Genomic DNA, 14,664 nt, shown 5'->3' with positions numbered 1-14,664 from the left:
GAAACTTTGAACAAAACAAATAAAGAAACAACGAACCGTGACTTCAGAGGTGCTACATGCACTAACTCAAAACATGATACCACAAAACACAGTAGGGAAATGGCTGCCTAAATATGATCCCCAATTAGAGACAATGATAAACAGCTGCCTCTGATTGGGAACCATACCAGGCCAACATAGACATAAACATACTAGATCACCCACCCTAGTCACACCCCGACCTAACCAAAATAGAGAAAAAAAAGGCTCTCTATGGTCAGGGCGTGACACCATGCTTCACCGTAGGGATTGTGCCAGGTTTCCTCCAGACGTGGCTCTTGGCATTCAGGCCAAAGAGTTCAATCTTGGTTTCATCAGACCAGAGAATCTTGTTTCTCATGGCCTGAGAGTCCTTTAGGATCCTTTTGGCAAACTCCAAGTGGGCTGTCATGTTGCCTTTTACCGAGGAGTGGCTTCTGTCTGGGCACTACCACAAAGGCCTGATTGGTTGAATGCTGCAGAGATGGTTATCCTTCTAGAAGGTTCTCCCATCTCTACAGTGGAACTCTGGAGCTCTGTCAGAGTGACCATCGGGTTCTTGGTCACCTCCCTGACCAAGGCCCTTCTCCCTCGATTGCTCAGTTTGGTCAGCTCTAGGAAGAGTCTTGATGGTTCCAAACTTCTTCCATTTAAGAATGATGAAGGCCACTGTGTTTTGGGGGACCTTCAATGCTGCAGAAATGTTTTGGTAACCTTCCCCAGATCTGTGCCTCAACACAATCCTGTCTCGAAGCTCTACGAACAATTCCTTAGACCTCATGGCTTGGATTTTGCTCCGACATGCACTGTCAACTGTGGGACCTTACATAGACAGGTGTGTGCCTTTCCAAATCATGTCCAATCAATTGAATTTACCACAGGTGGACTCCAATCAAGTTGTAAAAACATCTCAAGGATGATCAATGGAAACGAGTCTCAATACAGAGGGTCTGAACACTTATGTAAATAAGGTATTTCTGTTTTTTACTTTTAATACATTTGCAAAAATTTCTCAAAACCTGTTTTCGTTTTGTCATTATATGGTATTGTGTATAGATTAATGAGGACATGTTTTTAGAACAAGTCTGTAACATAACAAAATGTGGAAAAAGTCAAGGGGTCTGAATACTTTCCAAAGGCACTGTATATAGTGTATATTATGCAATTTTATGGCTGGTTATGACACCTACACAAGAGTGTAAAACCCCACAAAACCTACAATAGTAATTATTTTATGGCTGGTTTCGACACCTTGAGAAGAGCGTCAAACCCCCCAAAACCTTTTTTTATTGACCATATTAAATAATCATTGTAATTGAGCACACATTGATGTCAGACATGCACCTACCGCAGTTGCTGATAACTGGGATGAATGCAAGAGCAAATTTCAGGAGCAGGACAAGACACCCTCTTTTTGACTGATGACTGATATAAAGGGCTTGTACGTGATAGGCCTATCTGGCTTATATGATTATGATGGTCATAATGCTTCTAGACAGTGTCATAAAGTGTATTGTCTTAGTCCAAGTAAAGCGACATAGGAAGGTCATAATGCTTCATGACAGTGTCATGAAGTGTATTTTGGTAAATGATATTGCAAATGCCTTAAATTATATAAATAATTATGCTGCCATGTTTGTAGACTTGTCGAAAGCTTTTGATACTGTAGATAATGTTATTATGTTGAATAAGCTGTCCTGATAGGGTACTGTAGACCATGTTATCTGTTGAATAAGCTGTCCTGATAGGGTACTGTAGACCATGTTATTCTGTTGAATAAGCTGTCCTGATAGGGTACTGTAGACCATGTTATTCTGTTGAATAAGCTGTCCTGATAGGGTACTGTAGACCATGTTATTCTGTTGAATAAGCTGTCCTGATAGGGTTGGATACAGTAACCATGCTGTTAATCCAGCATGACTTTTGCCGCTTCCAAAATAACTGGAAACTCGGGACTGAAAAATCTCAGACTTCAGTGAGTTCAAGACAACTGGGAACTCAGATAAAACAAGCTCCGACTGGGAAAATATGGAAAATTATTTTGAACGGTCATCCAACTCGGAATTCTAAATCGGGATTTCGGGCCTCTTTCTAGCGCCCACAAGAAGGATCGCTGCGCACCTTCCTCTTCAACTGAGCACAGCACAACAAGGTAAGACAAAAAATTTATAGTATGCTGCTGCATAAATGATGTAATATGCCAGGGAGATATGTATACTGTAGCCAAGAAAATAATACTAAGTGTATGTTGTTTAGTAAGCTGTTAGTAGCCCATGTGCCTCACCCTAATAATTTGGTCCCTTTCCTCCCTCATAACTTAGTCTACTGTTCTGACTTGATGGTGCACATGTAGCCTATAGCCTGATGCACATGTGCCTATAGCCTCTTACAATAATCATTGGATATTGTAAGAGCTTTCATTGTCTGCTTACATGCCCCCTTTATTTATCCTATGGTTCTGACTTGGTGTACATGGAGAATACTGTAAGAACAGCCCATGTTCTGAATTCTGTCTCTGTACATTTCAAAAGTGCTGAACAAATAGTTATATTGACTACGTCCATCCTAGCTCACTCATTAATGTCTTAATCGAAATTAGTGATTGCCTCTTATCCGCTCGTCGTTCCCTTATGCCATAGTTTGTACATCTCAATTGTCAGTAGAAACCACATTTGTTTAAGCAAGTCAGCCATATCAGCTATGTTTTTTAAAAAGGCAGTAAATGAGGCTAAATGAACTGTTTCGCCAGACAAAGCTCCGCTAATAGCCAGGTGTAGCGGTGGTAGGGATTCATTTCATGGTGCTGAATAGAAAGCTGTGATGTTGGGACAGCTTTATGTTTGTGGGCACCATTTGTGGGCACCGTTTGTCACCGTTATAGTGCAATGAATGTATTGTTTAGTGTTGTGTTGTGGCTTTGCATCCCCCCAAAAAACATTGTTTGCGCCACCAATATTGATTAACATGCTAAAATCGCCACCGTCTGTATGCATGCAGCAGCATCTACACTTAAACCACTAGATGATGTTTTCCATTGTGCCCTTAGGTTTATACGGTGATGGTAAAATAACTCACCATTGTACTTTGTATCAAAAAGTGATTTTGGCGGGCCTCTTTGTATGTAAGAAGAAAACAGCATTTTCTTGTGTTTACCTACAAAGCACTCATGCAGAAACTTGTGTCTATCATCATTAATTTAATTTAGACTGACAAATTTCCAAACCCGGTCTCAGACTTGGATAACATTGGAGGCCCCTTCGGGCTCCACAGAGATGGATAAACCTGCTTTTAGTTTTTTTGCCCCCTTTATGTGGAACAATTTACAGATTATTATATGATCTTGTCCCCCTTGGTCAGTTCAGAGTAATGATCTCTATGTTGATAAATGTGCCTGTTTTTCTTAGTGTTTTGTAATTTTGTATATTGTATGTGTTTCAAGTATTTATGCAGGGCTCATCTGTAAAAGAGATCCTAGTCTCAGTATGACTTCTCTGTGAAAATAAATGTGAAAACCATATTTGTTTATTTGTTTACTTAAATAACCTATTGCCTTTTGTTGTTGGCACAATAAAAGTCGCCAAAATTCAATGTCTTCGAGTTATGCACATTGAAATGTTTTGAAATGCGGTCTTTTATTTTGAAGGTTTCTTCATTACCATACAAACTTGACGTCATCATTTGTGCTGCTGGCAGAATACTAGTGTGGCATCTCCTGTTTCTTCAGTGTGGCTTTTGTTCATGTTTTCCCCCATTTCAACAGACGGCCTGTCGATCAAGACCTATGTGTCCGCTCACGACACCCTTCTGCCCGTTACGCCAAGCAGCAGTGCTTCGACTGCAATCTGTGGAAGCTGCGCCTTTAATTTGTTTATTCACGAAGAGCACATGAACCCTCGGCCTAAAAACAGATTTTGTAAAGGTAAGCCCAATACGTTGAAATATGCATTACGTAATGTGTGTTGAGTGTAACGAGTTTTAAATGGTCAGTTTGCTCTTTAAAAATAAAAGTCTCCCGAAAGTGTTTCAAATGCGCGGTCGATTTCGAACGTAAGTTATCATGAAGTTCACGAGAGGTATTTATTGCTGAACTTTCCATTAGATATTTGTTACATTGTAACCTATGTTACCAGTAAGTAGACTGGTAATAAATCAACACTTTGATGGGTTACATCCAGACGTGGTCTATCAGGATACATTTTAAAACTACTTGTTAGCGCCTTTGGCGACCAGAAGTTAGCAAGAGTAACGTTAGATTGTCTATTCAAAATGGCTTCCGTTTCCCTCTAGGTTTTTATGTTCGTGTCTAAAAAGTAAGTTAAAGAGGACAACACAAACAACATGATGTTATGTAATTTATCGTGGTGGGCCAAGTTTTGTTGTCTTATAGTAATTTGTTATACTGTAAAAAAAAAAAAAAAAAACGGACACAGTATTTGCCGCATACTGCAGTTATACTGCACTCCGACTGCAATCTTTTTTCGTAAGGGATAATTTGACCTCTACACCAGTGGATGTAAATTATAAAACCCAGTAGCTCATCTTCAGTGTTTTCTTGTAACGTTTTTCAAATTCCCACCTTTCCACCCTCCAGGCCTCTTACATTGTCGAAGTGTTGAATAACCTACACATACCGCTATTTCTAACAAACCATCATGCCAACATAACTCCTCCCTTCGCCCCACGTACTGACGTGGTCACAATGCTGCCATTACTGGCCAGATGACGAAGAGCTCTGGCTACGTTCTAACATAGCAGTAAAATAATGATTCTTTATCATTTTATTTGGAGGAACAAGCCTCACTATCTACGAAAAGATATTCTCACTAATACCCAAGAACAAGGAGGTCTTTAGGTTTTAGATTTCAATACTCTAAATAATACTTTTACAATAAATTGGATTCTGAAGTATGTTAAGAACCAGAACAGTATTTGGAATGTCTTCCCTAAGTATTTATTTGACTCTTTGGTGGTTTAGATTTTTTTTGCTTCGACATAATTTTGATATTGATAAAATCCCAGTAAAGTTGGCCAAATTCCATAAGCGGGTAATTTTAGCTTGGATGTTAGTGTATAAACACAATTTTTTCCCCTCGCAGATACTTTTTATGGAACAACAGAGATATACGATTTAAAAAGAAGTCTCTTTTTTGATGTGACTATTCCTCTTTTTTCATAACTGGTTTGAGAATAAAATTATTTTGGTTGGTCAGTTACTGAATAAGGATGGATATCTACTCTCATATGGGGAATTTCTTGATAAATTTAAAATTCCAATAACCCCAAAAGAATATGCAATTGTTTTTGATGTGATTCCAAGGGGGGTTGTATCTCTTTTAAATTCCTCTTTGGTTGATGTAAGTAACATAGATTTACATGAAAATATATTCATTGGCAATATTAACATCAAAGATAAATGTAGTAATAAACAGATTAGGAATATTGTTTGTGATACTACAATTCCCTCAGCAAGATTATTTTGGTCAAATATCTATGGTGATATACAATGGGGGAAAGCATGGAAAATTGCTAACAAATATTGTATCAGTAACAAAGTAAAGGAAGTTTTATTTAAAATGTTACAGAATTTATCCTGTGAAACATGTTTTGGAAAGATTCAAGCTGAATATTGAATATAACTGTGATTTCTGTGGACTTGAGAAGGAGACCATTTTGCATTTGTTTTTTGCCTGTATTTATAGTAGAATGTTTTGGATTGACATACAGAATTTTGTTACAAAGAAATCAGGACCGGTTGTGCAATTTAATGGTTTTGAAATAATAATGATTTATTTCAGAAATTCTGACATAGATAAAGATGTAGTATATTTCATTCAACTGCTAATAATACTAGGTACATTTCATATTCACAAAACTTTTTTTCACTTAAAAATGAGTTTAAACAATATGGCACCACTTTAACTAAAATGAAAAACAAAAAGGCAATTAAAACTTGTATTATTAATGAATATGATTTGTTTGTTTAGGATTCCTGACAATGTAAATAGTTTGTTTGAATGCTTGTTTGCATGTGACTATTCCTCTTTTGTTTGTTGATATTTGTTAATAAAAAAAGAGAGAAGGGGAAAAAAAGCAGTAAAATAATGATTCATAAATGAGGTAATAGGAGGTAATAGAATTGCAGTTTTTCTGCAATTACTGTGTCCAAAATACCACAGTTGACTGCAGCTACTAAACTGCAACATTTCTTTTAAGGGATAATATGTGGCCAAAAGGGAAGATGTTCATTTTATTTGGCAGTTATTTTTTTCTTTTAAAATTGACATTTTTATAAGGGAAACAAAGCCCATCAATCTATTAAGGCCCTCTTGGAGTTTAATGTCACTGTCAAAGCAAACACCGGAAACTCAACTGTCTAAGAGGTTTGTTACTGCAATGCCGTGTACAAAGATGAAGTATTAAAATAAATCCAATCCACTGTAGGCAATTTGAACATCATTTGTCCTGTAAAGATTTTTTGTTGCGATTTGCCATACAAGAGGCAGCTGGGAGTTTATTCACCCTGGAAAATGCTCATAAATTGCTTCACGATTTGAGGTGTGGGAAATAAGTACATAGATGCAACTTCTTTTTTTGAAACATAAATGTCATTTCACTGTCAGTAAGTCACTTCTACTTTGCCCTAAAAACAATGTAACTTTCTCAAATGACTGCAAATGGGCAAGGAAGTGAAATAGCTGCTGCTGTGTGTCCCCTGACATGTGGTGTAGTTTTTAGTCACGCTGCAGAGGATGTGTCGGCTTGCATTCTGGTCAATGTCTCTTCAGTGCTGGGATGTCGCTCTTGTGTCAGGTAGGCTAATCTCCCATGCCTTCATCTCAACCTTGACTGACCCCTCCCCCCTTCAGTGTTATGTGTTATCCTTATAGCTAATGGTTGTTAATTAAGATTTTCTCCTGTGATCTTTGTGACTATCAAACAAATCCTATAATTTCCATAACAATTCCACCCTTCAACATTATATATTTTTTGCATTACGTATGTGGTTCTTAGTTTTTGCCTGCAACTAACAGTTTGTTGGTTTGGTGTACAAAACGATGCATACTGCCCTTCCCTCTTCCTGAAGCTCAAACAACCACACTAGGTTCTAACCCAATGCGATGTGACACAAACAACTTGGCATTGAGGAGGTAAAGCGGGCATTATTATTAGCCTTTCATAGTTCCTCAGCACCTGGTCCCAGTAGCTGAGTTCTAGTGCATATTCCCCTCCCCCCTCTGCACACACACACGGGGTCACCCAGTGACATTGGATGTAATGTGCATTGACATGCTGGAACAGTCATGTGTTGTCCCTGCTCTAGTTGCATGTTTGTCACTTTTAGGCTCCCGCAGCTCTGGTTGGCTGGCCGCCGTGGCTGTAGGCAAGTGTCCAACACTCGTCTCAGTTCTGGATGTATGTACAAAGTGCTGTTTAGCCATTTTCAGTCCGTGTCTGCCATTTTATTTGTACTCGGTGTGATATTTTGGGTTAATATTAGTGGGTTATTTTTTTCTATTGAAGGCACTATGCTTGAATTGACAAAGGTCCAATTTCCACATCTTCATGTTTTGCCTTTCTTGCAAATGGCTGAAACAAGTCTGCATGTATTTATTTTAGGGATACAGTTTGTACTTTTGAAAATTATTTACCATTACTGACATTGGTTGGAATATGCTCTTGATAGTTAACTGTTTTTTTTTTGTTGATAACTCTTTGTCTGTAAACATACATTTATCTGTTTCAAGACTGGAGAGCTAGAGTGTGATCCAATCACAAGAATTCTGGTAGCAAATTATATATTTTTTATCAGTGTGGTGATCTAAGTTGGATGTTCCACTTAGCTGGCACCTTCCAGGTCTGTCTGAAAAGACCTGAAAGAGAGTGAAGAACAGAAGCAGTTGTTCAATACCCCTTGATCATAACTCTCAGTTCCATTAGATTACTCATAGGAGTCATTGGGCGAAGGCTTCGTCTTTACAGGGGAGTTTTGTTAAGATCCCCGATGCTCAATCTGAACATTAAGACGTGTCGCTTGCGGTACGGTTTTGGAAGCATAAGGACCTTTCATATCAGCGAGAAATATATATATTTTTTAACTAGAATGCCGCTAAGAGTTTCGAGAGCGAGTTGTTCAGTAACGTACTGAAGCGATGAGCAAAAGAGGAAGCCACCTCGTGTATGTGCCTGTCTGTACACGTAGGAAAGGTGAGGCAAAGTAAATGAACACAAGTACATTATTCATAATATCTTTGATTTTCAGGTGCACCCAGGTTGTACATTTCATTTCTAGCATTAGCAAATTGTCATTACAACCTTTTGAAAGCTTGATATTCTAGTATGTTTTATTAAGAAATCTTATTATAAGTAAATAGGACTTTTGACATCTTTACAGAACAATATAAAACACTGAAATACTAAGCTTACCATGTGAATGGAAAAGGCTACTTGTTAAAAAGCTTTATATGTTCTAACCAAAGTCCTATTTGGCTCCACCCACAGGGCCAACATGTACTCCAAGGGCACCAAACGCAAGTTCTCTGACAGTGTGGACACGGCGACGGACAACAAGGCGGTGTTGTACAGCCGGCAGCGCCAGTCCCTGCTGGACATGTCTCTGATCAAGCTGCAGCTGTGCCACATGCTGGTGGAGCCCAACATGTGCCGCTCGGTGCTCATTGCCAACACGGTGCGCCATATCCAGGAGGAGATGACCCATGACGGTAGCTGGCAGTTGGTCACTGAGGCCTTCGGCGGCTCTGGCCCATCTGACCACCTGGTGGCCACCGAGGTTTTGTGTCGGTCATCGGCGCTGGAGCAGCAGGGCGGTGGGCCCAAGCTCTACTCGGTGATGGCCTATGATAGTTGCCGTGAGGAAGAAGTGGTAACGGACGAGGCTCTCTGTTCTGTGACAGTTAGCGACGGGGCCCCGGCCCTCTTGGGGACCATCGACCACTGCTGGGACAGGGCAGAACTGAGAATGGCGGCGGTAGAGGACTGGGTCATCAAAGACTCCGGTTCGGAGGTTGAGGAGGGGGCTAAAACGGTGATGGGGCAGGTGTTTGGGACGTTCGAGATCAAAAATGACACCCCTGGGTCAGACCCGGCACTAGAGGAGCTGTTCTCAGCCGTTGATGCCTCGTATTATGACTTGGACACCATGCTCACAGGCATTCAGAGCACCCCCAAGATGGGGCCTTACAACGTTCTGGACAGCATGGCCTCCTCCCACGGCCCCAACTCCAGCTGTAGAACCGATCTCAATGAACTTGACCACATTATGGAGATCATTGTCGGCTCATAGCTTACAGACTTAAAACTCAACTGTTTGGTTCAACTTGTGCCTCTGACTTTTTGTCTTGTATGTGTGAACATACAGTATCTACATACCTTCCTCTGTATGGAAACTGAGTGATATCCATCTCCATGCAATGCCATTTTTTTATCTGAGAGGTTAATGGTTTCTCAAGTTCACCATACTTATTTATTATCTTTACTTTGTTTGTATTTCAATATGTACTCTTTTTGGTTTAAATTATTGTACCTATTACACTACATGAATTCAGAGCAGCACAACATTTACATTAATAATATTTTTTAAAGAAAATATGTATAGTTAAAGTATATATTTTTTGCTATAGAGACAGTCTTGGGAATTGTTTCCGACTGTCTTTTTATTTTTTACATTTGTAAGCAAGGACGATTGCACAAAAGCTCAATGTGTGATTGGGGACTAATTTACCTTGTCTTTCACAGGTTTATCTTTGGTTGTGTCTTTGAGCTACAAGAGCAAATGGGCATTGTTGAAAACATGAATTATGTTTAGTATGCTCATAATGTGATCTTGGCCTATGGTTTGGTGCTATATACACTATTCCTTATAAACACATGGCCTTCTTGAGCCAGACAGTTCCATCTTGCACTGCGGCTAGCTGTCACCTAGCATGTGGTGCCATTTGTTTGCTATTAGAAGTTACATATGTTATTATTGTCTCCTTACAAGTGAATAATTATAATGGGTATATGTCTAATTTTCTGTTATGACTTATTTATTTATTAATTTCAATCATATGGTGATGTTAAACCTTGGCAATACTAACGGTTCCAGAAGCTTTTCACCTTTCAAACATCAATTGGTATTTTGTTTCTTGACTTTCTTTGCATACTTTTAGTGAAGTAATGACCTTATTCAAACCAAACTGAGAACTTGCAAAGAATTGTTCTTTTCAGCTGAAAAATTCCAACAGTTAAAATTTGTTATTTATTTTTTAACCACGTTCAAAGCCTGCACTTAGCCACAAGATAATATTGTGAGTAAACAACTGGTTTCTGATTAGACAGCCATGAGGTGGGAGATACCACGTTTCTTTTTTATAATGAAGTACTATACACTTGACATACATGACAATGAGCTTGAGAAGATGATGCTTTTTATGAGTAAACTTGCAGTTTATACCATTTTTAATAAAGGTTCCAACATCATAATATGAATGAATTGTGTGGTTATCCAGTATTTTGAGGTTTCCTGCCAATCTTTGAACTAAAGAGCCCTTTTCTTATTCAAAACAATTTAAAGCTGCTAAGCCAAACAATCATGTTTCTGATTTAAATCCGTAGAATTTCCTGCTTAAAAAATAATTCCTGCTGCTGGCGATTTCAACTACTGACGTACCGCTAGGAATTCAGACACTGCAGTGAATTCAGGGACAGCCCTAACCAGGACTTTAATCCCTGTCCAATGTCAACCCAATACCTTAGCTGTTATGACAAGTTCCGGACCTCTTAATGAGGTTGCACTTAGGTTAAGGTCACTACACCCTTCCTTCGCACTTCTATCTCAAGCCCCTCACTGTTATACCAATAGATCTGAGCCTCTTGACAAGGTTACCAGGTATTGTGTAATGTCGCTACAATCAAATGTCATCACAACCCAAGAACTAAGGACCTCATATCTATTTTTTTATTTAACTAGGCAAGTCAGTTAAGAACAAATTCTTATTTACAATGGCGGTCTACCTCGGCCAAACCCTAACCCGGACGACGCTGGGCCAATTGTTCGCCGCCCTATGGGACTCACTATCACGGCCGGTTGTGATACAGCTTGGAATCGAACCCGGGTCTGTAGTAACGCCTCTAGGCTTTGTTGAGAAACTCCCAGAAAAGTTGTTACTCTTGTGGTATGTCATATTAAAGGCTCAGTGCAGTCAAAAACGTGATTTGCCTGTGTTTCATATATCCACTACATGACCAAAAGTATGTGTACACCTGCTCGTTCAACATCTCATTCCAAAATCATAGGCATTAATATGGAGTTGGTTCCCCCCCTCCCACTTTGCTGCTATAACAGCCGCCACTCTTCTGGGAAGGCTTTCCACTAGATGTTGGAACAATGCTGCAGGGACTTGCTTCCATTCAGCCAAAAGAGCATTAGTGAGGTTGGGCACTGATGTGCGGTTAGGCCTGGCTCTCAGTCGGTGTTCCAATTCATCCCAAAGGTGTTTGATGGGGTTGAGGTCAGGGTTCTGTGCAGGCCAGTCAAGTTCTTCCACACCAATCTTGACAAACAATTTCTGTATGGACATCGCTTTGTGCATGGGTACATTGTCATGCTGAAAGAGGAAAGGGCCTTCCCCAAACTGTTGCCACAAAGTTGGAAGGACAGAATCGTCTATAATGTCATTATACTGGACTCACTAAATGTACAGTAGCCCTTATCCAGCTATCCAGTTAGCTAAACATTCAAATAACTCTGAGAAGCAGGGTGCAGTTTGGAAAGTTTAATTTAATCACAGAGTGGAACTGCAACAAACACGAAAGTACATGTTTTTAGTTACAGTAGTATAGAGCACAGAATGGCTTACACATTAACTGCACTAAATGAGGAATGAGTACTCAATCTAGATTCAAATATAAAATAAAGTTACTAGAATGCAACTGTATTCTTGATATTGCTACGCTAGGTGTCCCTAGGGAGAAATAGCACTGAAGCTAATGCAAAGTTGTTAACAGCTAACTCAATTCTTCAACTTTTACAGAAACATGAAAATTGTGACAAACTTTTATCTTGTGCTAATAAACAAATGTACTTAGACATTGCGTCTTACAAAGCTTATAAAGTAGGACTGTAACTACTCTGTCACACTTGCACATCTTACACATTGCTTGACTTCGGAAACTGCTTCCTGTCACATGACACAAACAGGTAAATTCTACACTGCTGCACTTAAACTGACACTAGGGGGTGCTAAACAACTAACAGGTCCAAAACACTCCCTGCCTGGGGTCTTTAACAATCCTACATAAACCTAACTCTGACCACTGAGGTCTTCTGAAGAAAGAAGAAAAACCACTTCGGAGATAGGCCGAGAGAAGTAGTTCCCTCCTTGACAACTCTCACGTTGACTTTCCTCACCATCCCGTCCCAGCTGGGAAGGGTCTTCACACTGATGGCCATAGGCCATTCATTTATTTTATCCTGACTGTCCTTCATTAAGACAACATCCCCTTCTTTAAGATCTGGCCTCTTGTCCTGCCACTTGCATCGGCTGTGCAGCATACAGAGATACTCCTCCCGCCACCTGTTCCAAAAGGTGTCCGCTAGACTTTGTACCTGCTTCCACTCTTGCTTGTAGAGTCCTACTTCCCCAAACTTGGCTGGTGGAGGAGGGGGGATGCCAGTCTTCTGGGTCAAGAGCATAGCTGGAGTGAGGATGAGGGGTGATTCTGGGTCTGAAGATACTGGGATGAGATGCCTGGCATTCATCACAGCAGTGACCTTGGTAATCAGTGTTGTCAGGACTGTGTAAGGTGTGAAGATCCACCTTTGAGGAGCATGCAGTCAAGGATACGACGTGCAATGCCAATCACCCACTCCCATGCACGACCCATTTGGGATGAGTGAGGTGGGTTGAATACCCAGGTACATTTCTGTTCTTGGAGATACCTCTACTTGCTCTCTGAATTGGACCTTGATCCATCCATCCTCAGGTCTCAGCAAGCACCAACAAAGTTTGTTCCGCAATCTGAATGTATCTGCTTTGCTATCCCTCTGAGTAGAATCTTCTCAGGGCGTTTATAAAGCTGGAAGCACTTAGTGATTAAATTACTTCTATGTGTTCAGCTCTTGAGAACATCACCGCCCACCTTTTGCTATTGGCGTGTCCTCCTCTGGTGCAGCGTGAGACCACCTCCCATATGCACAAGAGCCGAAAACGTCCACACCTACGTAAGTGAAAAGTGGTGCTACCTGTAGCCACTCAGCTGGCAGTTCTGCCATCTGCTGGAGTTTCCTCTTCCCATGGAGCTTATTGCACGTGACACACTTGAAGACTGCACCACATCCCTTACATGCTGACCAGACCGCAAGTGTTGCAAAATAAATGTACACATACATGTTATTCAATCATTGCATCCACATTGCTCGCACGTGTCAACGAGCGTCTGCTTGGCCAGCCGCTAAAATAGAACCTGGTTCTATTTGTGATGCTCGACGCGCTGCAAGTCCTGCCTCTCCCATCTCCTCATTGGTTTATAGGAGCATATACCCATGTGGGTGATTGAAAGGTGAACTGAGGCCAACACTCCAGTCCAGTCGGTTGTGGTAATGCACCTTAAAGTTGGTTGCCAACCGCCATATAAAGTCCAAAGAAGAAGAAGCCTGAAGGAGGAGAGATTACTAGAAAACAAACTTTTACCCTTTTATCTGTGGATTAATTGTCGGAGTAGAGGACCTTGTGCATTTCAGGTAAAATAACAACCCAATGTTTATATCCCAGAACAAATTAGCTAGCAACAGCAAGCTAGCTAGCTAAATTGCCATAAATGTTTAATGCTTTTCGACCTGTCCACAAATGAATATAGTTGGTTCAGAGTTTGTTTTGATATTTCAACCTGCGTGTCCTGATTGCGTCTGGTGTGGGGGGGACAAATAATTTTTGTTTTTAAATCACCTTGCGCACGATGGCGGAGGCTCGCACTCATTCGGTCTGGTCAGCTTGTTAGCTCCAACCAACCAGAGTCCATCTGCTCGAATGGTACCCTATGTGAAATGTCTCCCTTGATGCTTCACAGCCTCATGGTGGTGATGCACAAGCAAGGTTGTCAGGTGGTGGCGACCTGGAATTTTGATGGGGTTGACATTGTTTGTTCCTAATTTAGATTGCTTGATTCGGCCTCCAACTCTGAGCAGTCACTGTCAACGATAGTATGCAGCCAACGTTGTTAGGCGGAGCAGCACAGGGGAACCCACGAGCAGATTCAGACAAGGAAACAGGGATGAATGAACCAAGGTATTTATTGTAACACAGGGAGAGACGGAGTGCAGACCCGGGGAAGCTCAGATGAGTTGTAGGAAACCAGATGTGGAGAATGAGATTGGAGTGAGCTCGGTTGGGACAGGGTAAACAGGTCCGGAGGGGAATCCAAGGGAGTGGTGGTGAGCTGAATCCAGAACAGGGTAGCAGGGTGGTGAGATGTGGAACAGGAGACAGGAAACAGAGTCAGAGCGGCAAAACTGCAATGAGAGGATAAACAGCATCAGGCAGGGAAACCGGCACAGCAGGATACAGGATTTGAACTTTTTTAGGATAGGGGCAGCATTCGGAATTTTGGATGAAAAGTGTGCCCAGAGTAAATTGTCTGTTACTCAGG

At 40.8% G+C, this 14,664-nt stretch overlaps 1 protein-coding gene across 3 annotated transcripts; it reads left to right on the top strand.

Annotated features, from left to right (window-relative positions):
- The first annotated feature begins 3,682 nt into the window (after positions 1 to 3,682).
- LOC106607648 (cell division cycle-associated protein 4) lies at positions 3,683 to 10,506 on the top strand. Of its 3 annotated transcripts, none has more exons than XM_014204816.3 (3): positions 3,689 to 3,937; positions 6,747 to 6,828; positions 8,518 to 10,506. In XM_014204816.3, the coding sequence occupies exons 1-3, from the start codon at positions 3,757 to 3,759 to the stop codon at positions 9,317 to 9,319; spliced, it is 1,065 nt and encodes a 354-aa protein (XP_014060291.1). In that variant the 5' UTR covers positions 3,689 to 3,756; the 3' UTR covers positions 9,320 to 10,506. The 3 variants fall into 3 exon arrangements, with proteins under 3 accessions (XP_014060293.1, XP_014060291.1, XP_014060292.1); XM_014204817.3 differs by having other exon boundaries at positions 3,690 to 3,937; positions 6,747 to 7,431; XM_014204818.3 differs by lacking the exon at positions 6,747 to 6,828 and having other exon boundaries at positions 3,683 to 3,937.
- Positions 10,507 to 14,664: the final 4,158 nt, after the last annotated feature.

Source organism: Salmo salar, chromosome 06 (assembly GCF_965601325.2).
Source record: "Salmo salar chromosome 06, fSalSal1, whole genome shotgun sequence".
NCBI classification, from domain to species: Eukaryota; Metazoa; Chordata; class Actinopteri; order Salmoniformes; family Salmonidae; genus Salmo; species Salmo salar.
Note: the sequence above shows the minus strand (reverse complement) of the source record. Positions and strands in the feature narration are given on the sequence as shown.